This window comes from Cetorhinus maximus, chromosome 21 (assembly GCF_964194155.1).
Source record: "Cetorhinus maximus chromosome 21, sCetMax3.hap1.1, whole genome shotgun sequence".
NCBI lineage: Eukaryota > Metazoa > Chordata > Chondrichthyes > Lamniformes > Cetorhinidae > Cetorhinus > Cetorhinus maximus.
In genome coordinates this window covers 48,596,831-48,619,137 of record NC_135899.1, presented here as the reverse complement: position 1 = coordinate 48,619,137, position 22,307 = coordinate 48,596,831, and the positions used below count along the sequence as shown (strand labels likewise).

Genomic DNA, 22,307 nt, shown 5'->3' with positions numbered 1-22,307 from the left:
CTTCCAGATCCGACCCACGATTTGTGTTTTTTTGTTTGAATATGGTCATTTAAATCTGCCTTTCCACCATGACTAATCGAGAATTTCATCTTAATTTATTCTTTCGCGTGGTGTGGGAGTTGCTGGCAAGGCCAGCATTTACTGCCTATCCTTAATTGCCCTTGAGAAGGTGGTGGTGAGCTGCCTTCCTGAAGTGCTGCAGTCCATGTGGTGTAGGTACACCCATAGTGCTGTTAGGGAGAGAGTTCCAGGATTTTGACCCAGTGACAGTGAAGGAACGGCGATATATTTCTAAATCAGGATGTTGAGTGTCTTGGCACTTGCAGGTGGTGGTGTTCCCATGCATCTGCTGCCCTTGTCCTTCAAGATGGTAGAGGACGCGGGTTGGAAGGTGCTGTCAAAAGATCTTTGGTGAGTTGCTGCAATGCATCTTGTAGATGGTACACGATGTTGCCACTGTGCATCAGTGGTGGAGGGAGTGAGTGTTTAAGGTGGTGGATGGTGGGCCAATCAAGCATGCTGCTTTGTCTTGGATGATGCTGAGCGTCTTGAGTGTTGTTGGAGCTGCATTGGTCCAGGCAAGTGGGGAGTATTTCATCCTGCTCCTAACTTACACCTTGGGGATGGTCAACAGGCTTTGGGGAGTCAGGGTGAGTTATGCACTGCAGAATTCCTAACTTCTGACCTGCTCTTGTAACCAATGTAGAGAATATTGATTTGTAGTACACATCACTTTCACTCTTCCCTACTTTATGCAAAAATGAGAATGCTCTCTGTAACTCCTCCCTGAATGAACATTTTTGTTTAGGCATCTTTTTTTGTTGCTAGTTGGCTTTTTCTTGTTTTTATTGAAAGTTGAAGAAAATATACAATAAAAAGTAATAAAATATACATTTATCCAGATAAGAGCGTCTGCTAAGAAGTAAATAAGAATAATTTTTGAGTGGGAGGAAAAACATGGTGCTCACAAAATCTCTCCTCCTTGACTGAATGAAGCCATGCATACTCCAACCAGTATACACAGCACACTGTACGCATTACTGTGTTAAACATAATTTCAGGATTACCTGTATATTCATTCTGTTTACTATTTGATGGGATTGATCGTAAAAAATATACCGGTTTAAATTTTGCCAGTTGTTATCATTTAAAGATGTCCACAAAGAGAAAAGCAGAAACCCGGGACATTTGGACAATTTTGAGGAAATTGTCAGGCCACCTGGATGTTTAATGAAAATCTGGGACTTTCCTAGCACAACTAGGATGTCTGGTCGCCCTAAGTTTGGGGCCTCAGCAAATGAAGGCATGACCACCAATGGTGGAGTGAATGGTGGACAGTCGAGATGGGGGAGGAGGGGGGAGGTGTAGTGCAGGTTCTGGTGGACCTGTCGAGGAAGGGCGGGGCAGGGGGCGTTGTGCCAGGTCTGTACCAGAGCACAGGGGATTGGGGGCTTGGCAGGTTGTGGTGGAGCATGGGAGCAAGGCACTGGGAGGGGAACATGGTGTGCATGTGCAGGTAATTAAATGATCCAGACAAACAGCATCCCGGATGCAGACAATCCAGGAGGTGGGGCGAGTGCCTCAAATATGGGATGGTCCCAGGACGGTTGGTCATTCTGGGAGCAATTATGATTGGGGATGCACAAGAGGCCAGAATTAGAGAAACACAAATATCTGAAAGGGCTGTGGGGCTGGAGGAGACTACAGAGATATGTGACAAGGCCATGGAGAGGTTTGAAAACCAGGATAAGAATTTTGAAATCAAGATATTGCTTTGACTGGGAGCTGTAGGTCAGTGAGCACAGGGGATGATAGGGAAATGGGAGTTGGTGTGAGTTAAGACAGGAGAATGAAGGCCAGCTGCTGGGTGGCCATGGAGCAGCAAAACTTTCTTTTATTCATTCACGGGATGTGGGTGTCGCTGGCTAGGCCAGCATTTATTGCCCATCCCTAATTGCCCTTGAGAAGGTGGTGGTGAGCTGCCTTCTTGAATCGCTGCAGTCCATGTGGTGTAGGTACACCCACAGTGCTGTTAGGGAGGGAGTTCCAGGATTTTGACCCAGCAACAGTGAAGGAACGGCGATATATTTCCAAGTCTATGTTTCACTGTGTCAACCAGGCTGCACTGCAACGTCTATTCACAGGCGCGATCCGACTACTGATAGGCACGGGGGCTTTGACCTGCTCCGTTTCCGACCTGGGCCGATTCACCCCTCTTTACTCGACCTGGTGATCCCGGATTCCTCCGGGGACACCATATCGATGCCCAGCTTAGTGAGGACACCTGATCGGCATAGTCCGCAGCAGCCCAGAACTCCTGGCCTCAAGCAATCCGATAGCCTCAGCCTCCGAGTCGCCGGATAACAGGCGCGCGCCGCGATATATTTCCAAGTCTTTTTTTTTGTAAAAATATACTTTATTCATAAAAATCTTCAATCACATTCAAAACCATTTCAAAAACAACATTACAAGGGTACAATCCAGGTTAAACTTTTACAAAATGTATCACCAGGTGCATCAGTACAAACAATATTACAGTCATTTACAGCCTTTCATTTTGATCTGTACAGCCCGAGGGGCTCTAAACAGTTCCCAGTCTCTCGGTGCGCTGTGGTAGAAAGGTCTTAGACAGCGGCCCTTCCCCATTGCGCCTTTGCGGCAGCTGCCCCAAGCTTTAGTGCGTCCCTCAGCACGTAGTCCTGGACTTTGGATTGTGCCAGTCCGCAACAATCGGTCGGGGACAACTCTTTGTGCTGGAAGACCAACAAGTTTCGGGCAGACCAAAGCGCGTCTTTCACCGAGTTGATGATCCTCCAGCTGCAGTTGATGTTTGTCTCGGTGTGTGTCCCTGGGAACAGCCCGTAGAGCACAGAGTCCTGTGTCACAGAACTGCTCGGGATGAACCTCGACAGCAACCACTGCATCTCTCTCCAGACTTTCTTTGCAAAGGCACAATCCACAAGGAGGTGAACAACGGTCTCTTCCCCACCACAGCCACCTCGAGGGCATCGTGCAGAGGGGGTGAGACTCCTGGCGTGTAGGAAGGATCTGACGGGGAGGGCCTTTCTCACCACCAGCCAAGCTACGTCTTGGTGCTTGTTGGAAAGTTCTGGCGATGAGGCATTCTGCCAAATGACTTTGACAGTCTGCTCGGGGAACCATCCCACAGGGTCCACCCTCTCCTTATCCCTCAGGGCCTCTAGGACGTTACGTGCTGACCACTGCCTGATGGACTTGTGGTCAAAGGTGTTTTTCTGCATAAATTTTTCCACCAGGGACAGGTGGTACGGCACGGTCCAACTACTTGGAGCGTTCCGCGGCAGCGTGGCCAGACCCATCCTTCGCAACACCGGGGACAGGTAGAACCTCAGCACGTAGTGACACTTGGTGTTTGCGTACTGAGGGTCTACGCACCGCTTGATGCAGCCACACACAAAGGTGGCCATCAGTATGAGGGCGATGTTGGGCACGTTTTTTCCCCCTTTATCTAGAGGCTTGTACATCGCGTCCCTGCAGACACGATCCATTTTCGACCTCCAGATAAAGCGGAAGATGGCTCGAGTGATCGCCATCGCGCAGGAGTGTGGAATGGGCCAGACCTGCGCCACGTACAGCAACAGCGAGAGTACCTCACACCTGATGACCAGGTTCTTACCCGCAATGGAGAGGGAGCGTCGCTCCCACATGCCCAGTTTCCTTTTCACCATAGCCACTCGCTCCTTCCAGTTTCTAACGCATGCCCCGGTCCCTCCGAACCATATCCCCAGCACCTTCAGGCCGTCAGCCCTGACAGTGAAGGGGACAAAGGATCGGTCAGCCCAGTTCCCAAAGAACATGGCCTCGCTCTTCCCACGATTTACCTTGGCTCCCGAGGCCAGTTCGAACTGGTCGCAGACGTGCATCAGTCTGCGCACCGACAGCGGATCCGAGCAGAAGACGAGTCAGGATGGCGAGTGACTTGGAGGGGAACTTCCAGGTGGTGGTGTTCCCATCTATCTGCTGCCCTTGTCCTTTTAGATGGTAACTCTTTTGAGTCAAAACAATAAACTAAATTAACAAAAAACAAGGGAGAAATCAAGTCCTTTTAGATGGTAGTGGTGGTGGGTTTGGAAGGTGCTGTGGAAGGAGCCTTGGAGAGATTTATGGTTGGCTGAATACAAATCGGTGAAACTGCCCATACCTTTAATTAATCCCTTTAATCGCACTTGGCAGTGAGAGTGATGCTGATTGGTGTAAAAGGAATTGCGTCACTGACCTGGCAACCGGAGCGTCCAGGCAACGGGCGGATCAGGGCTCGGGACAGACAGACACAGAGAAGGAGAGACGCCCAGAGACCGGGGCCGGAATGTCGCTGCGGACGCTGCCGCTCCTCTTTATAAACCTGGGCGGGGAGATGCTCTACATCCTGGACCAGCGGCTCCGAGCCCAGAACATCCCGAGCGACAAGGCCAAGAAAGGTACCGAGAGAGGGGGGAGGGGAAGCTGGGGGCCTGAGGCACTGAGTGCAGTCAAATGGAGCGAGTCCAACCCGAACCATCCCCTTTCCCCTCGCCCCTCCCCTTTCCCCTCGCCCCTCCCCTTTCCCCTCGCCCCTCCCCTTTCCCCTCGCCCCCCCCCCTTCCCCTCGCCCCCACCCTCCCCCCCCCCCCGTACTCCCCTTGCTCCTCAGCTATACCTTCCTCAATTATCCCCATATCCCTTGCTTCCCTTAGTGTCAAAAAATCTGTCAGTCTCTGGCTTGTATGTAATCGATGACTGAGCATCTGCAGTGCTTTGTGGTGGAGAATTCCAAAGGTTCACAACTTTTTGAATGAAGAATTGTTTCCTCATCTCAGTACTAAATGGCCAACTCCTTATTCCTATACTGTGACTCCTTAGTTCTATACTCTCCCAGCCATGGAAACATCCTCCAACCATCTACCCTGTCAAACGCCTTAAGGATTTTGTGTTTCAATGAGATCGCGTCTTATCCTTTTGAACTCAAGGAAAATAGACCTGGTCTACTCAGCCACAAAAACAAAAATCCCTGGAAAAACTCAGCAGGTCTGGCAGCATCTGCAGAGAGGGACAGAGTTAACATTTCGAGTCCGTATGACTCTTCATCAGCACTAAGAAATATAGAAATGAGGTGGAATATAAGCTGGTTGAAAGCGGGTTGGGACAGGTAGAGCTGGATAGAGGGCCATTGATAGGTGGAGGCAATGAAGAGATTGCCAAAGATGTTATAGACAAAAGGACAAAGGGGTGTTGACGGTGGTGATATTAGCTGAGGAATGTGCTAATGATGACACTAAGGGTAGAAAGCAGGACAAGCAAGTGACAGATAGCCCTAGTGGGGGTGGGGTGGGGGGGAAGGGATCGAAATAAGCTAAAAGGTAAAGAAAACAATGGATGGAAATACATTTAAAAATAATGGAAATAGGAAAAGAAAAATATATATATAAAAAATATTTAAAATTATAAATTATTGGGGAAAAAGGGGATCGGAAAGGGGGCGGGGATAGAGGAGAGAGTTCATGATCTAAAGTTGTTGAACTCAATATTAAGTCTGGAAGGCTGTAAAGTGCCTAGTTGGAAGATGAGTTGCTATTCCTTCAGTTTGCGTTGAGCTTCACTGGAACATTGCAGCAGGCCAAGGACGGACATGTGGGCATGAGAGCAGGGTGGTGTGTTTAAATGGCAAGCGACAGGGAGGTCTGGGTCATGCGGACAGACTGAAGGTGTTCCACAAATCGGTCACCCAGTCTGCGTTTGGTCTCTCCAATATAGAGGAGACCGCATTGGGTGCAGTGAATGCAGTAAATTAAATTGAGGGAAGTACAAGTGAAATGCTGCTTCACCTGAAAGGAGTGTTTGGGCCCTTGGACGATGAGGAGGGGGGAAGTAAAGGGGCAGGTGTTGCACCTTCTGCAGTTGCATGGGAAGGTGCCGTGGGAGGGGGTTGAGGTGTAAGGGGTGATGGAGGAGTGGACCAGGATGTCCCGGAGGGAACGATCCCTACTCAGTGTCTGGTTGGGCAATCCCCACATCCCAGCTATTCATAAAAGTGAACTTTTGTTGCACTTCTTCTAAGGTAAGTCTATCCTTCTTTAGATAAGGAGACCAAACCTGTACCCAGTACTCCAGGCGTGTGTCACCAAGGCGCTATACAGTTGTAAGACTTTTCTTCTGTTATATTCTATTCCCTTTGTAGTAAAAGCTAACATGACATTTGCTTTCCTAATTGTTTGTTGTACCTGCATGTTAGCTTTCTGTATACATGGACTTCCAGATCACTCTGAAACCAAACATTATCCAGTCTCTCACCATTTTAAAAAAATCCAGCTATTTTATTTATCTTACCAAAATTGATAACTTTACATTTCTCCACATTACATTCCATCTGTCACGTTCTTGTCCGCTCACTTAACTGCCGATAATTGTGCCATCAGAATAGTTCAATGTGCCAAAGTTGTGAAATGGGCCAGCTGATTTCATGTCTAAAGCAGACCCTGAAACTGTTGGGCGGTTGTATTTATTTAGTTGGAATATCCTCTGTCGGTTTTCTCCTCTTGCCCTTCTAAGCTTTTAACTTGTGTTGTGGGAATAATTGTGCTAGTCATCAAGTCATCACATGTGGTTCATGAGGACATCACAGCTGTTTGCTCTCTGATCCGACTGGAAGTGTTATGGGTGTGAAGACGTTAAGGACAGGATGAGGCTGGGATGTGCCCTCCACTGTCTCCTGGTCAAATACCTGGCCACATCATGAAAGCCACTTAAGTGGGGCACGAACGAGCCACTGACTTGAGCGTATGAACTCCTGTCTTTAGAACAACAGGAGTAAACTACAGAAACAAGAGATAAATAAAAGCTTGACCCGGTACACTCTATACCTCTCCACTTCTCCACCTTTCTCACCTCCATGTATCTGCTCCTTTAAGATGTTCGCTGCAGCTTCTCTTTGACCAAGCACCTGTTTTAACATCATCTTATGTGGCTCAGTATCAAATTTATCAGCTGATGCATATAAGAATCCCCTGGGGTGCTTTACAATATCAAAGATGTTTTATAAATGCAAGTTGTTCTTCTTCTTTACAGGGAATTAAATGGGATGAACGGCACAGGAATAGGCCATTTGGCCCAACTTGTTTGTGTTGGTGTTACGAACATAGGTACAAACATATGAATTACAAGCAGGAGTAGGTCATTCGGTCCCTTGATTCTGCTCCATCATTCGATACAATCCTGGCTGATCTGATTGTGGCCTCAACTACACATTTCTGCCTGCCCCGATAACCTTTGACTGCCTTGTTAGTCAAGAATCTATCTACCTCTGCCTTAAAACTATTCATTGACCCTTGCTCCACCGCTTTCTGGGGAAGGGAGTTCTAAAGACTCACGACACTCAGAGAAAAGACTTCTCCTCATCTATGTCTTAAATGAGAGGCCCTTTATTTTTAAACTGCATCCCCTAGTTCTAGACTCTCCCACAAGGAGAAACATCCTTTCAGCATCCACCCTGTCAAGTTTCCTCAGGATCTCATATGTTCCAATAAGGTCACTCCTCATTCTTTTAAGTTCCATTGGATACAGGCCCAGCCTTTCCAACCCCTCCTCTTAAGATAACCTTCCCCCCCCATCCCAGGTATCAATCAAGTAAACCTTCCCTGAGCTGCTTCTAAGGCATTTATATCCTTTAAGTAAGGAGACTAAAATTGTACACAGTATTCTAGATGTGGTGTCTCCAATTCTCTGTACAATTGTAGCAAACCTTCCCTACTTATATATTCCATTCACCTTGCAAGAAACAAGAACAATCCATTTGCCTTCCTAATCACTTGCTGTACCTACAAACTAACTTTTTGTCTTTCATGTACCAGGACATCCAGATCCCTATGTAGCTCAGAGCTCTGCAATCTGTCTCCATTTAAATAATATGCTATTTTTCTATTCTTCCTGCCAAAATGTACAAGTTCACATTTTCCCACACTATACTCCATTTGCCAGTTTTTTGCCCACTCACCTAACCTATCTATATCCCTTTGCAGACTCCTTATGTCCTCTTCACAACTACTTATTTTTGTGTCATCAGCAGAAAGCATTTCATAAAGTACCACATCAAAGGTTATCATGGAAAATAAAACTCATGGTAAAAGGAATAACGTATTGGCATAGATAGAAGATTGGCTGGCTAACAGGAAGTAGAGTAGGTATAAATTGGTCTTTTTCAGGTTGGCAAGATGTAACGAGTAGCGTGCACAGGGATCAGTGCTGGGACCTCAACTGTTTACAATTTATATAAATGACTTCGATGATGGGATGGTTGACAAATTTGCTGATGACACAAAGATAGGTAGGAAAGTAAGCTGTGAAGAGGACATAAGGAGGCAACAAAAAGGTGTAGATAGGTTAAGTGAGTGGGCAAAGATCTGACAAGGTTAACTGAGTGGGCAAAGATCTGACAAATGGAGTATAATGTGGCAAATGTGAAATTGTCCATTTTGGCAGGAAGAATAAAAGGGAAGCATATTATCTAAATGGTGAGAGATTGCAGAGTTCTGAGATGCAGAGGGATCTGGGTGTCTTAGTGCATGAATCACAAAAGGCTAGTATGCAGGTACAGCAAGTAATTAGGAAAGCTAATGGAATGTTATCATTTATTGCAAGGGGAATTGAATACAAAAATAGGGAGGTTATGCTTCAGTTATACGGAGCACTAGTGAGACCACATCTGGAGTACTGTGTACCGTATTGGTCACCTTATTTAAGGAAGGATGTAAATGCGTTGAAAGCAGTTCAGAGAAGGTTTACCAGACTAATACCTGGAATGGGCGGCTTGTCTTAAGAGGAAAAGTTGGACAGGCTAGGCTTGTATCCGCTGGAGTTTAGAAGAGTAAGAGGCGACTTGATTGAAATATATACCATCCTGAGGAGTCTTGACAGGGTGGATGTGGAGAGGGTATTTCCTCTTGTGGGAGAATCTCGAACTAGGGGTAGATGTTTAAAGATAAGGGGTCACCCATTTATAACGAAGATGAGAAGAAATTTTTTCTGAGGGTCGTGATTCTTTGGAACTCTCTTCCTGAAAAGGCTCAGAGTCTTTGAATATTTTTAAGGCAGAGGTGGATAGATTCTTGATTAACAAGAGAGTGATAGGTTATCAGGGGTCGATTTGAGGTTACTATCAGATCAGCCATGATCTTATTAAATGATGGGGCAGGCTCAAGGGGCTGAATGGCCTACTCCTGCTCCAGCTCTTTGTTCATATGTAAATTTAGCAACCATATATTCGGTCTCTTCATCTATCTCATTGATACAAATTGTAAATAGTTGAGACTCCAGCATTGATCCATGTGGTACACCACTCATCACATCTTGCCAAACCAAAAATGACCCATTTATGCCTACTCTGTCTCCTGTTAGCTAACCAATCTTCTATCCATGCTAGTACATTAACCTCTACACCATGAGCTCTTATTTTGTGCAGTAACCTTTGATGTGGCACTTTATCGTATTCCTTCTGGAAATTTAAGTACAGTACATTCACAGATTCCCCTTTATCCACGCTGCTTGTTACTTCCTCAGAGAACTCCAATAAATTAGTCAAACATGATTCCCTTTCAAGCAAAGTCAACATAGTTTTGTGATTGCATTGAGATTTTTTAACATTTCCAGCATTTCCCTGTGACAGATGTTAAGCTAACTGACCTATAGTTTCTTGCTTTCTGACTCCCTCGTTTCTTGAACAGAGCAGTTGCATTCACTATTTTCCAACTTGATGGGACCTTTCCAGGATGTAGCAAATTTTGGAAAATAAAAACTGATGTATCTACTATCTCAGCAGCCACTTCTTTTAAGACTCAAGGGTGAAGTCATGCAGGACCTGGGGACTTGTCAGCTTTTAGTTCTAATAATTTTCTCTGTACAGTTGCCTTGATGATGGTAATTGTTTTAGGTTCCTCCCTCCCTTTCACCTCCTGATTTGCAATTATTTCTGGGATGTTATTTATATCCTCTACAGTGAAGGCAGATGCAAAATACTGTTCAATTTATCTGCCATTTCCTTATTTTCCATTGTCAATTCCCCAGACTCACTTTGGAGGATCAACGTTCACTTTACTTACTCTTTTTCTTTTTAAATACCTGCAGAAACTCTTACTTTATCTGCTTTTATATTTCTAGCTAGCTCTCTCTTGTACTCTACTTTCTCCTTGCGTATCAATCTCTTTATAGTCTGTCCAAACTCCTGATCTGCCTCTGACCTTTGTAGAATTGTACACTTTTTCTTTCAATTTGATACTATCTTTAACTTCCTTAGTTAGTCACTTCACGCAAGTCTCTTTCCATTCCACCTTCCTCATTTCAACCTTTCTGCATATCTTTCTACTCCTTTTTCTTTAGTTGTCCACCTTCTTGTTGAAAGCATCTAATCTATTGGCTTCAATCACTTTCTCCGGTAGTGAATTGTGTTTTTGAACCACTCTCTGAATAAAGAAATGTATCCTTGCTTCACTATTGGATTTATTAATAACTATCTTATATTTATGGCCCCTAGTTTTGGGTTCTCCCCTGACCCGTGATTCTATTTTTAATGGTTTGTTCACCTGTATTCTTCGATCCCTTTGCCCTTCTGCCCCATTCAATTTCTTATTTTCTAACGTGTAGATAATGTTTCTGTTTGTCCTACTAAAGTGCATCACTTCACAGTTTGCCTATTATTCTTGGTATCCATGTTAAATTAGTTGTGCACAGCTAAATCTAACATCAACCATTTGGTGTATTTTATTCCTTAAAGCACATTCACTTGACTTTAACACACTTTTTAAACATTGATTACCCAGAAACTACAAAGCTGCTTTTGTTTTTCAAGTAATGGTTTCACTGAATGTAACTATACCACTATCTATGGAGTAAGATAGCGATAGTACAGTTTAATGTTGTGATAGTCTTTAACTCGTCACCTTAAATTGCTCCCAGTAATATACCACCATTACAGCACCTCTAACCAGTGCCACCAACAACTTGCATTTATTTAGCAGCTTTAGGAAATGAACATACCAAAGAAATTTGTACAGCATAAAGAAGTGCATGGTATTAGAAAAGGATCTAGGGGACATGGTTGAAGGCAAAGTTGAAGAGAAAGCCTTTAAGGAAGCTTTGGAAAGTGGCAGCCAATAAAGTGAGAGTTTAGGGCCAAGATAGCTTTAGGCTCAACTACTGATTATAGAATTGAGCATTGTCTAGAGAAGGTCAGAATTGGAAGATAGGATGCAATATCAGATATGCAGTTGGAGGAGATTAAATGGGGCGAAGACAGGGAAGGATTTGTAAACCAGGATGAAGATTTTTGAATTCAATGCAATGAGGATGGAAGTTTGGGGGTGCTGGGTAGTTGGTGATGATTAGAGTTTTGGACAATTGAGATGTAGTGTGAGAGAGGATTTGAACACCAGTTCTTCACCATAATATTACACAGCTCAAATGGCTCTCTCTAGACTCTTTTTTTCTAATCTGAAAGGACAAAATCTTTAATTGTGTTGCTGGTATTTTTCACAGTTCAATTGATGTAAGTACTAATGTGTTGCAAAAATGTTTCTTTGTACATAACTTTCTGCGTTAGTAATCTGTGAAATGTAAACCACCAGGCTACTGCAGGTTGCAAATAATCATAATTAATTTTTTAAAAAAAAATCATTGTCACTTTTTTCTTATGCACCTTGTAGATGATTGGCAAGAGGCAGACCGACAACGAGGTATTGTACTTTGTTCCATTTAGCTGCATAGTTGCATACTGTGCTGCTCCACCTCACCTCTCCTTCTAAATAGGCACATAGCATTGCAGAAAAAGCATCACTCCCTCAGCCCTGGACTTTACTCTTTTTTTTCCCCCCAGAGGAAGGGGACAGGGCTGATAGTCATGAGAAAACAAATCCTGTTTTCTGTTCGGCTTTGAAAGTAGAATAGAACTAATGCACTAATCATGCCAGCGAGCTACTGCACAAGGAAGTCCATGGCCATCTGCCTGTCGCTCATCAGTCGTGCGATGGGTGTATTTATGCTTTGGTGAGGTCTCACTTGTCCTTGAGAGGCAACGCTGGGATCCACAGTGATTTAATGTCGCAACACCACAGCGTTATCTAGAAATGGACTCGTGAAACAAAAGATCAGCTCCACCAATTGGTGAGGCTGCATCTTTAGAAGCAAAGCAGGCTTCTTGATGCATGAACATAATGAAAACCAAAATGTGTTAAGTTAGCCAAATGTGTAATGTGCATTAGATTCTTTGGAGTTATTGATAAGGAGCAAGGCTGAATGTGCAGGCCTGTATACTGAAACAATCAATCTTAAAATAGTGAGAATGGATTATAAAGTGGTGGGACTTCTGATCCATCTAGTCTTACTGGAGAATTGAAGCAAAATATTACTTTTGGTTTGAAACCTTTTCAAGCTTCTATACCCTGCACCTATGCTTCAAGCCTAAATATACAGAGTGGAGTTTGCAGTTCTGAAATGGGCTGGCTGCTCCTCACATGCTTATTTACAAAGTATGTTTTGGAAGCTTGGTGTAATTTTGGTGCTTTCAGGTCATGCTCCTCTTTATTCTGTTCCCATGTGATCCTGGTAGCCTCCTTCAAGAGGGATAGCAGATTATGGAACGGAAACTTTCATAATGGTTGTCTTTGTTCCAGGAGGGCAGAAAGGAATCTTCCTTCCTTCTGCCTCGCCAAAAGTGTATTGTACAAATAATCTAAAACTGACAGGTAGTAATTTATGTATAAATGGACAAGTAAATTTTCCCTCCTGCAGGTACGCATTGCAACCTTATGAAAATGTTGATAATTATGGACAGCCTATAAGACTCGGACTTTATGCAAGGAATTAGTAAGATAATGAAATAGTTAATCTTAATCATGGCTTAATCATATTATAACAAATGCAGCGCTGTTCAAATGTGATGAGTTCACATCAAGATCATTTCATTTTCAGATATCATTATAACATTGCTGGGCCACAGTCCACATCCCTTCAAGAAATTCTGACCAGTTTGCAGAAAGTGGGGATTTGCTACCAAGAACCATTGGCTAATATAAATGCTGTCAAAATGTAACTTGTTTCTCCATTAATTCTACTTGCATAACTTAAAATAAGAAATAGGAATAGGCCATATGGTCTCTTCCAGCCTGTTGTGCCATTCAGTAAGATCATGGCTGATTCACAATCTCAACTCCTCTGTCTGATCTCCATGTCCTGTGATTGCCTTAGAGTCCAAAAATCTCTCAACCTTAATCTTGTATATACTCAATGAGCAACCACAGACCCCTAAGGTAGAGAATTCCAAAGATTCAAATTCCTCTGAGTGAAAAGAATTTCTCTTCATCTCGACCTGGAATGGCCAACCCCTTGTCCTGAGATTGTGACTCTAGTTCTCAACTCTCCAGCCAGGGGAAAGATCCTTTCAGCATCTGCATTGTTAATCTCTCTCATAATCTCATATGTTTCAATGAAATATACTTCTAAACTCCAGGGATGATATATCCTTTACACGCATATAAGGCAAACAACGATGCATTGATTTGTCAGAAGATAGGAATTCCTTTTGATGTGCCTCTATTTGTAAAAGAATAACAGCTGTTACAGTTTTCAGTGTCATCCATGGTTCAATTGTTGGTACACTCATCTCTGAGCCAGAAGAACACAAGAAATAGGAGTAACAGTAGGCAGGATTAGACCACATGGAGTAGGCTCATTGGGCTGCCATTCAATATGATCATGTCTGATCTTAGGCCTCCATTCCATTTTCTCCCCACTCCCAATATCCCTCAATTCCCTCCAAGACCAAAATCTGTCTATCCCAGCCTTAAATGGTAAGTTCTGGGTTCAAGTCAGTCCAGGATGTAAACATAAAATGTCAAAGTTGATCCTTGGTGAACTGAAGGAACACGGCATTGTCAGGAATGCAATCTTTCAGATGAAATGTTAAAGTGAGGCTCTGTCTGCCCTCTCGGTTGGATGTAAAAGCTTCCATGACATTATTTCAAAGAAGTACAGGGGAGGTATCCCTGGTGTCCTCGCCAATATTTATTCCTCAACCAAAATCATTTAAAAGAAAACAGATTATCTGGTCTCACATTGCCATTTGTGGGAGCTTGCTGTGTGCAAATTGGGCATTGGGATTCCTATATTACAACAGTGAGTACACGTCAAAAGTACTTAATTGGCTGTAAAGTGCCTTGAGATGTCTGGTGGTTGTGAAATGTAATATTTATTTCTTAACTAGGAGCAAACTCCTTTTGGAAATGAAGAACAATGGCATTTTCACACCCCGTTAAAAGTATTTTATTCAAAATACGATTACAATCTTGTCACAATGGAGTTTCCCGCATTAGTGAAGTTGGTGCGCATAACTCCTAGTCTGTATTTGTGTTGAGTTAGTTGATCTTAGCCAAGATGTTTTGAGTTCTTCAGTTGACCTTAATGTAATTGATATTAGAGGGAAACTATCAGGTTGAGTGCCTGATCCTGACTGCTCTATAGACCCTGTGGAAGTGCATCTGTGTGTTGTCAGGAAAATATAATAATTTTCTTTATGTTATTGAAATTTATTATAAGGTCAGTATAGTGTGTGTCTGTGTGCGGGGGGTGGTTTAATTGAATTAAAGACAGCTTTGGTGTGTCAGAAGAGAGGCTAGGTTTGAAATGTTAAATAGATAAACATGGCTGAAGTTTTAGAATGTGAGGTGTAAAGGGAAAATTTGCATTTTTAGATAAAGCAGAGTAATATGAATTTCAAAAGAGGTGGTGAAATGTTACACTTAGCTAGAAGGAGCCAAACAGTGTGTTAATTTTTCCCATAGCTTACTGATAAAGATGGGTACCATGAAATATTTTTATTATTAGAATAGTAGAGTTGAAAAGACATATTGAGACAAAAGGATTTAGATTAAAAAGGGAGAAACCTGTATAAAGGAGATGATCTTATGTGTAAGAGGAAAGCATTCAAAGATCCAACTAGTGCGAAAATCCTCTAAGCCTCAAGTTGTTGTCTATGCGAACTGAAGTGAAGAAAACTCGCTTTGAATTAGACTGTTCAAGGCATTGTGTTACTTTACCTGGGTCTGTTAAAATATCTGCGTTTTACTGCTGCCTTAACGGAGGTGTAACTGGGAGTTAGAATAATTAGGGGAACTAGGAGTTATCATAGTAGTAATTTGTAAACATATGTATGTGTTTAAAATTTTTTTTATTAACAAAAGGTTTAATTTAGTTTTGTAAGAAACCTATAAGACTCAGTGATCCTATTACTGCTGAATTCAAGGCATGCATCTCTAAATAAACACAGATTTTAAAATAGTTGTGGCAGTTGTTTCAAATTTCCCTTTGGGATTTGAGCAGCTCCGCATTTACCATCCGCTGTGCCGGAACAAAATTGGGGGCTCTTTGCGAGATATATTTGAAATTCCTGGATTGGTTTGGAGTTGGTGAATCTTAAGGTTATGAGTACAAGAAGCACTTTGAATTCAGGAGTACATGTGAGGTTTTTTAAAGTAGTGAGACTGCAATATGGCTTTGGCAGTTGCTGAGACTTGCCTGGGAGTTGAAGTTATAACTTTAGTTGGCTTATAAAAGGCAAATAAAGCTAAGTTAATGGAATTGACAGATAAGTTACAATATGGGTTACTTGCAGGTATAAGGAAATCAGACATAATTGAAGGTATAGTGCAGCATTTGAAATTGGAAGGAATACCTGAGAGACTGAGTTCTTCAAGGGGTGGTTCATTGGAATGGGCTCAAATTCAGTTGCAAATGAAAAAACTTGAGCTAGAGGCAGCAGAAAAAGAAAAGGAAAGAGAAAGGATATTTCAAAGGGGCCAGGCAGAAAGGGAGGAAAGAGAAAAAGTGAGAGAGAGACATAGAATTCCAGCTTAAAATGCTGGCAGTTAAGAAAGAGACACCAAGAGGTGAGGAAGGACTTATTTCCAGATTAGAACCCAGTGGGGAGATGTTTAAACTTGTACAAAGTTCTTCCAATGTTTGAGGAAAGAGATGTTGAAGCATACTTTATTTCATTTGAGAAAATAGCTAAATAGATGAAATGGCCGCAAGAAACCTGGACATTGTTGTTACAATCCAAGTTGGTGGGTAGAACACATGAGATTTATGCTTCATTGTCAGAAGAAATGTCGGTGAACTATGACGTGGTTAAAAAATGCTATTTTGAGTGCATATGAGTTGGTTCCTGAAGAATGCAGGCAGAAATTTCGGAATATGAGAAAAAAGCCTGGGCAAACTTATATTGAGTTTGAAAGAGTAAAACGAAGTAATTTTGACCGGTGGATACGGACATTAAAGATAGAGATGACATATGCAACTCTTAGAGAAGTAATTCTTTTGGAAGAATTTAAAGATTCAATTCCTTTGGGAGTGAGAACTCATGTGGAGGAACAGAGGGTTGAAACAGTAAGACAAGCAGCAGAGATAGGTGATGATTATGAGTTAGTTCATAGAGCTAAACCTTTTTTCCATCACTCTTTTAAATCAGAAGGATAGAAAGTAGGAAGGTGAAAGGAAGGTGGAAAGGGAAGGAGTAGTTGGAAATTCACAAAGTTTTTTTTTCAGAATAAAAAGGAAGGTGCTGAGGGTAGAAGTGACATTCAAAGATTGAGGTGTTTTCATTATAATAAAGTTAGATACACAAAGTCTGTGTTGAAAATTACAGGGGAAATCTGTTGAGATTATTGGGGTGCAGAAAAGATTTGGAAGTAAAATTACTGTGGTTTCTGAGGTTCAGGCACAGGAAAAAAAACTGATTTGTGTACAGGTAAAACAGGAAGAATCAGTGATAGGTAAAGAAATGGGAATGTGTTCACAATATACCCAAGAGAATTCTGAGGAGCAGGTGGTTGAAATATTTAAATATTTTGTATGTGAAGGGGAAGTCTTTCCATGTGTACAGGGTGGAGTAAGTAAAGATCTTAACATTTTAAGAGACACGGGCTAGTCAATCCTTTGATATTTTAGGATAGTGACATTTGTTGTTTAGAGGGAGTATTGCAGGACTGGGTGATAATAAGTGGGGTTCATGGAGATGCTAAACTTATTCTATTGTGGAAGGTAAATTTAAGAAGTAAGTGGAAAACAGGCGAAGTGATTGTTGGAGGAGTGGAAAATTGCCCATTGCAGGGGTTCAGTTTATTCTGGGTAATGATATAGCTGGGTCACAGATGTGGGTGATGCCTATGGTAGTTGAGCAGCCTGTAGAGGTGTTTTCAGAAGTGTTGCAGGGAGAGCATCCTGGCTTGTTTCCAGATTGTGTGATAACAAGACCACAGGCTCACAGGTTGAAACAAGAAGAACAGGAAGTTCAAAGGCAGGGAGAAGGCGTGGAAATCCAACTAGCTGAGACTGTGTTTGATAACATTGTTCAGGAGGATGAAATGGAGGACAATGCAGCTGAGAGGTTTAACTCCACTAACTGCCTTGAGTTACAGAAAAAGGATTCGCAAATAAAACAGTTATATCAGACAGCTTTCTCAGAAACAGAGACAGAATGTATTCCAGAATCTTATTACCTTAAGGGTAATGTTTTAATGAGAAAATTGAGGCCTTATCATGCTTCAGCAAATGGAAGTAGAGGAAGATGCATCAGATTGTACTACCATTTGGATATAGAAATGAGATTCTGGGAATAACTCATGAAGCTCCAATGGGGGACATTTCGGAATTAAAAAGATACAGGCAAAAGTACAAAAACATTTTTTTTGGCCTGGATTACATAGGGATGTAGTCACATGCATGTCAGGTGATGGGGAAACCACAAGTAGTGATTAAGCCGGCACCTTTAATTCCAATTCCAGCATTTGAAGAACCTTTTACTAGGGTCATGATTAATTGTGTAATCCAAAAGACCAAAAATGGAAATCAGTACTTACTGACAATAATGGATGTATCTACAAGGTTTCCTAAAACGATACCTTTGAGAAATATTACAACAAAGAAAATTGTGGAAGAGTTAACTAAATTTTTTATAAGATATAGTTTACCAAAAGAAATACAATCAGATCAGGGTTCAAATTTCATGTCACAGCTGTTTAAGGAAGTAATGAACAGATTGGGGATAAAACAATTTAAGTCAACAGCTTATCATCACACCCTTGAGCCACATTGGGCTTTGGAAAGATGGCATCAAACTCTAAAAACTATGATGAGGGTGTATAGGATTGTGATAGAGGAATTCCATTCTTGTTGTTTAGTATTAGGGATGCTCCTAATGCATCGACTGGTTTCAGTCCTTTTGAACTAGTTTATGGTCATGAGGTAAGGGGATCATGAGAAATTGGTGGGTCAAAATTCAGTAACTACTCCCCTGGATTATGTATCAAACTTCAGAGAGAGATTGGACAGAACATGTGAGTTGGCTAGGGAGCATTTAAAGATATCACAGCAAGTGATGAAAGTGGGGCAGACAGGAAAGCTACAGCTCACAGTTTTGTTGCTGGGGAGAAAGTGCTAGTTCTGTTACCAGTACTGGGTGACTCGTTAAAGGCAAGGTTTAGTGGGCCTTATAGGATTGAAAAAAAACTAAGTGAAGTAAATTATTTAATAAATATTCCAGAGAGAAGAAAGAAGCAGAGGTAGTGTCGTGTAAATATGCTTAAAAAGTACTTTGAAAGGGAAGAGGACCAAAAGGAGGTATTAGTGGTGGTAGGTAATGAGAAAGAGGTAAAAATGTAGGATTCTGAAATTGATTTTCCTCTGATCAAATTGGATAATGAGGGATACATGAAAATTTAAATGTAATATTGAGTTACCTTCCAGATAAGCGTCAAAGTGATTTGGGGATGCTATTGCAGCCACACAAAGCTATTTGTGGGAATAAGCTGGGGAGGACAAATTTAGCTACACATGATGTGTGTGTAGCAGTTTCATCTTCAATAAGGCATTATCCTTGTGATAACTTTGCCGATTTAATCCATAAGTACAGAAAGAAATCGAATTTATGCTTCAAAATGATATCATTGAGTCTTAGTTGCAGTAATTGGAGTTTGCCTATTGTGATGGTACCGAAATCAGATGGATGACAAAGACTGTGTGTAGGCTATTGAAAGATGAATGCAGTGACAAAAGTAGATTCATATCCTATACCACGGTTGGAAGATTGCATTGAGAAAGTGGGGCAATCAAAATTTATCACAAAAATTGACTTGCTAAGAGGATATTGGCAAGTACGTTATCGGAGAGAGCAAAGGAGATATAGGCTTTCATCGGCCAGATGAACTATATCAGTTTAAAGTCATGCCATTTGGTATGAAAAGCACACCTGCAGCATTTCAAAGACTGACAAACAAAGTAAGGTCTGAGCAATTTGTGCTGTTTATATTGACGACTTGATAGTTTTCAGTCGGACATGGGAGGAGCATTTACAGCATCTGGAAGAATTGTTTTGTCGATCACAAGAAGCTAATTTGTTGATTAGCTTGGCCAAAGATGAATTAGCAAAAGTGAAAGTTACGTATCTAGGCCATACTATTGGACATGGTAAGGTGGCTCGAGAGATGTGGAAGTCAAGGCTATCATGGATTTCCTTGTGCCTACAACAAAAGAGAAGTTTTGAGATTTCTGGGCATGAGTGGGTTTTACCAGAAATTTGTACCAAATTTTAACAGTGTAGTTGCTCCATTGACTGAACTATTAAAAAAGAACAAGAAGTTTCAATGGACACAGGAGTGTCAGAAGGCATTTGACAGTTTGAAGACAGTATTAACTTGGCAATACCCAATTATGCCGAGCAATTTAAGTTGGTGATGATGAAAATGGAATTGAAAAACCGGTAGGGTGTTTTTCACGAAAGTTGAATGTACAACAGAAGATATTCAACAATCAAAAAGGAAACTTTGGGTGTTAGCATTGAAACTGTCGGAGATTAATCACACCGAGGCATCATTAATACATAGAAACCCCATTTATTACTTGTGCACAAGGGAGAACAATACAACGAGAGCTATTGTGCCGTCTCCAAGCAGAATACACAAACACTTGCTTAAAAACATTTTACAACCAATCAGTAAATTTTGCACATCTCAATCCACTTATTTGCATACGTTAACTGACCAATCCATGTTTTAGTTAATTTCTATTCCTACACAGCAGGTGTAGTGCCTACACACTTGGTTATCACAACTTTGATTACATTTGGCCCGAGAGAGAGAGACACATCGGATGTCTCAGGGCTCATCCTACAATAGTCAGACAAGATGGTATTGTTCTTCAAGGTTGCAGTATTTTTCTCTTAGGCCTAAGCATTTAATTCAATTTCTCCATTAACCCTTTCAGTACTAAGTGGGTTCCCTATTTGTCTAGGCCACCACACTTCCCCCCTTTTGTCCTAAAATGACAATCCACCACCCTTAGCCAAGTTCTATGTATCCTAGTCGCCGAGCTTCTTCCTCAGTGGAATCCTGATTTCAGAGGAAAGGGAGGGGATAGATAGCTGGTTTGAATCAGCAAGGTAGGCACAGGAACCCAATGGCAACTCACCCACCCGAGTACTACCCTTGGTATAATTTCTCCTGATGCATAGCCAGGCCTCCCCCTTAAGAGCCAAGAAGGTGGGCTCCTGTCTCCAAATGGGCGGTTGCTGAATGAGGGCCCCTGTATTACCTAGGGACCATGCGGAATCTGAGGGGAAAGCCAGAAAACGCATCTCTGAGGAGGAGGGGTTAACAAGAAAATGAGTACAAATCCAAATTTAGTCCGATTAACTTGCTAGGCTACGGCCTGCATTCGTTGAACCGCAGAATTGGTATTCCATGCCCCCGCAAGGACCACGCAGGACAGGATCCAAATCAGAGTCAGCACTCTGACGGCTCAGTTAAAGTTCTTGCACAAGCATTTCCGTCCGAGGTCAGCGTCCGCTTGACATGCGATGTGTGGATCCACAAGGGTCGTCCTTCAACCTTCATGGCCGTATGGGTGGTGAGCAGGACTTGGAAAGGTCCTTCCCATCAAGGTTCCAAACAGTTTTTTTCTCCTGAAGGTCTTTACCAGGACTAGGTCCCCGGGCTGGTATTGATGGCGATCTTCAATAGTGGGCTTTTTCTGAGCTTCTACTACCTGTATATGCAAGCTCTTGAGAGAATTAGTGAGTGCTATACAGTATGTAATCATTCCCTCATCCATAGCGTGGATGTCCATTTCCCTAGCAGACAAAGGTGGGAGGCGCATAGGATGTCCCATTACAACTTCATAAGGAGAGAGGGAGGTGGTACGGTTAGGGTGAGAGCGCATAGTCATGAGTGCCAAGGGTAGAGCTTCAGGCCATTTCAAACCAGTTTCTTCACATAATTTAGCTAGTTTGTTTTTCAGAATACCATTTTGTCTTTCCACCGCCCCAGTAGACTAGGGGTGGTACGGGCAGGAAAGGTGATGGTTGCATTGTAAGGCCTTCAACAGTTCCTTTATCACTTTAGCGGTAAAATAAGGCCCATTACCACTCGATAAAAACTCTGGTATCCCAAATCTGGGTGTGTATTCACACAACAACAATTTTACAACAACAACAGCATAATTTCGTTCGGTGGGATACGCCTCCACCCATCGCGAGAACAAACATATGATAACTAAAACATAATTATGTCCCAAACATTTAGGCATCTGTCTAAAGTCCATTTGTAAGTGTACAAACGGGCCCCATGGCTGGGGTCCCGTACCAGCAGTCACTGTGAGCATCTTGCCTGGGTTATGTCATTGACATAGGTATAACAGGTATTACTAATACAATGCCTATTAGCATATTACTATTCACTATACATTCAACATTCATTCTATATACACTTGTTAAACCTCTGAGCTGGCAACCGGTCAAGTCATGATTCTTGTCCATAGGTGCTGCATACATCATTTCTGCTCGTTTCGTCTGAAATATTTTTTGCCTATTTCAATTAATTTATTGATAGTCCCCGTATGACTTTCGAGCACGGTAGCCAGGCTTTGGATTAACCAATGATGTTCCTAAATTGAATATCGTAGCAGCATCATTTACCAGGCTGCGCTTAACACGGTTCCCTCCCAAGCCTGATCGCATCTCGCCATTGAACTGAACTGCTTCAGTCATCAATTGGCGCGTCAGAGCCGTATAGAGTGCTTGGGTATGGGTTGACCACCACTGGGGCAGGACAATTTCGGATACATTCAAGACTACGGGTACCAGCTCATGGTGTACATTTCATTCAAAACTTCTGATTAACCAGTACCAAACCATTCGCCAGTCCTGGATGCATAATCGGACAAGATGGGTCAGTTGGTGTGGTTTGAGGGTCTTCAATTAT

General features: G+C 42.3%; 1 protein-coding gene across 2 annotated transcripts in view; it reads left to right on the top strand.

The window, feature by feature from the left end:
* Positions 1–4,268: 4,268 nt before the first annotated feature.
* The window catches only part of oscp1b (organic solute carrier partner 1b), a 69,007-nt gene continuing 50,968 nt past the window's right edge, over positions 4,269–22,307 (top strand). For both annotated transcript variants that reach the window (XR_013580025.1, XM_078566911.1), the window contains exon 1: positions 4,269–4,457. Coding sequence is in view for 1 of the 2 variants with exons in the window: in XM_078566911.1 (XP_078423037.1) it covers positions 4,346–4,457 (112 nt within the window). In the remaining variant the exon portion in view is untranslated. The remainder of the gene's footprint in view (positions 4,458–22,307) is intronic.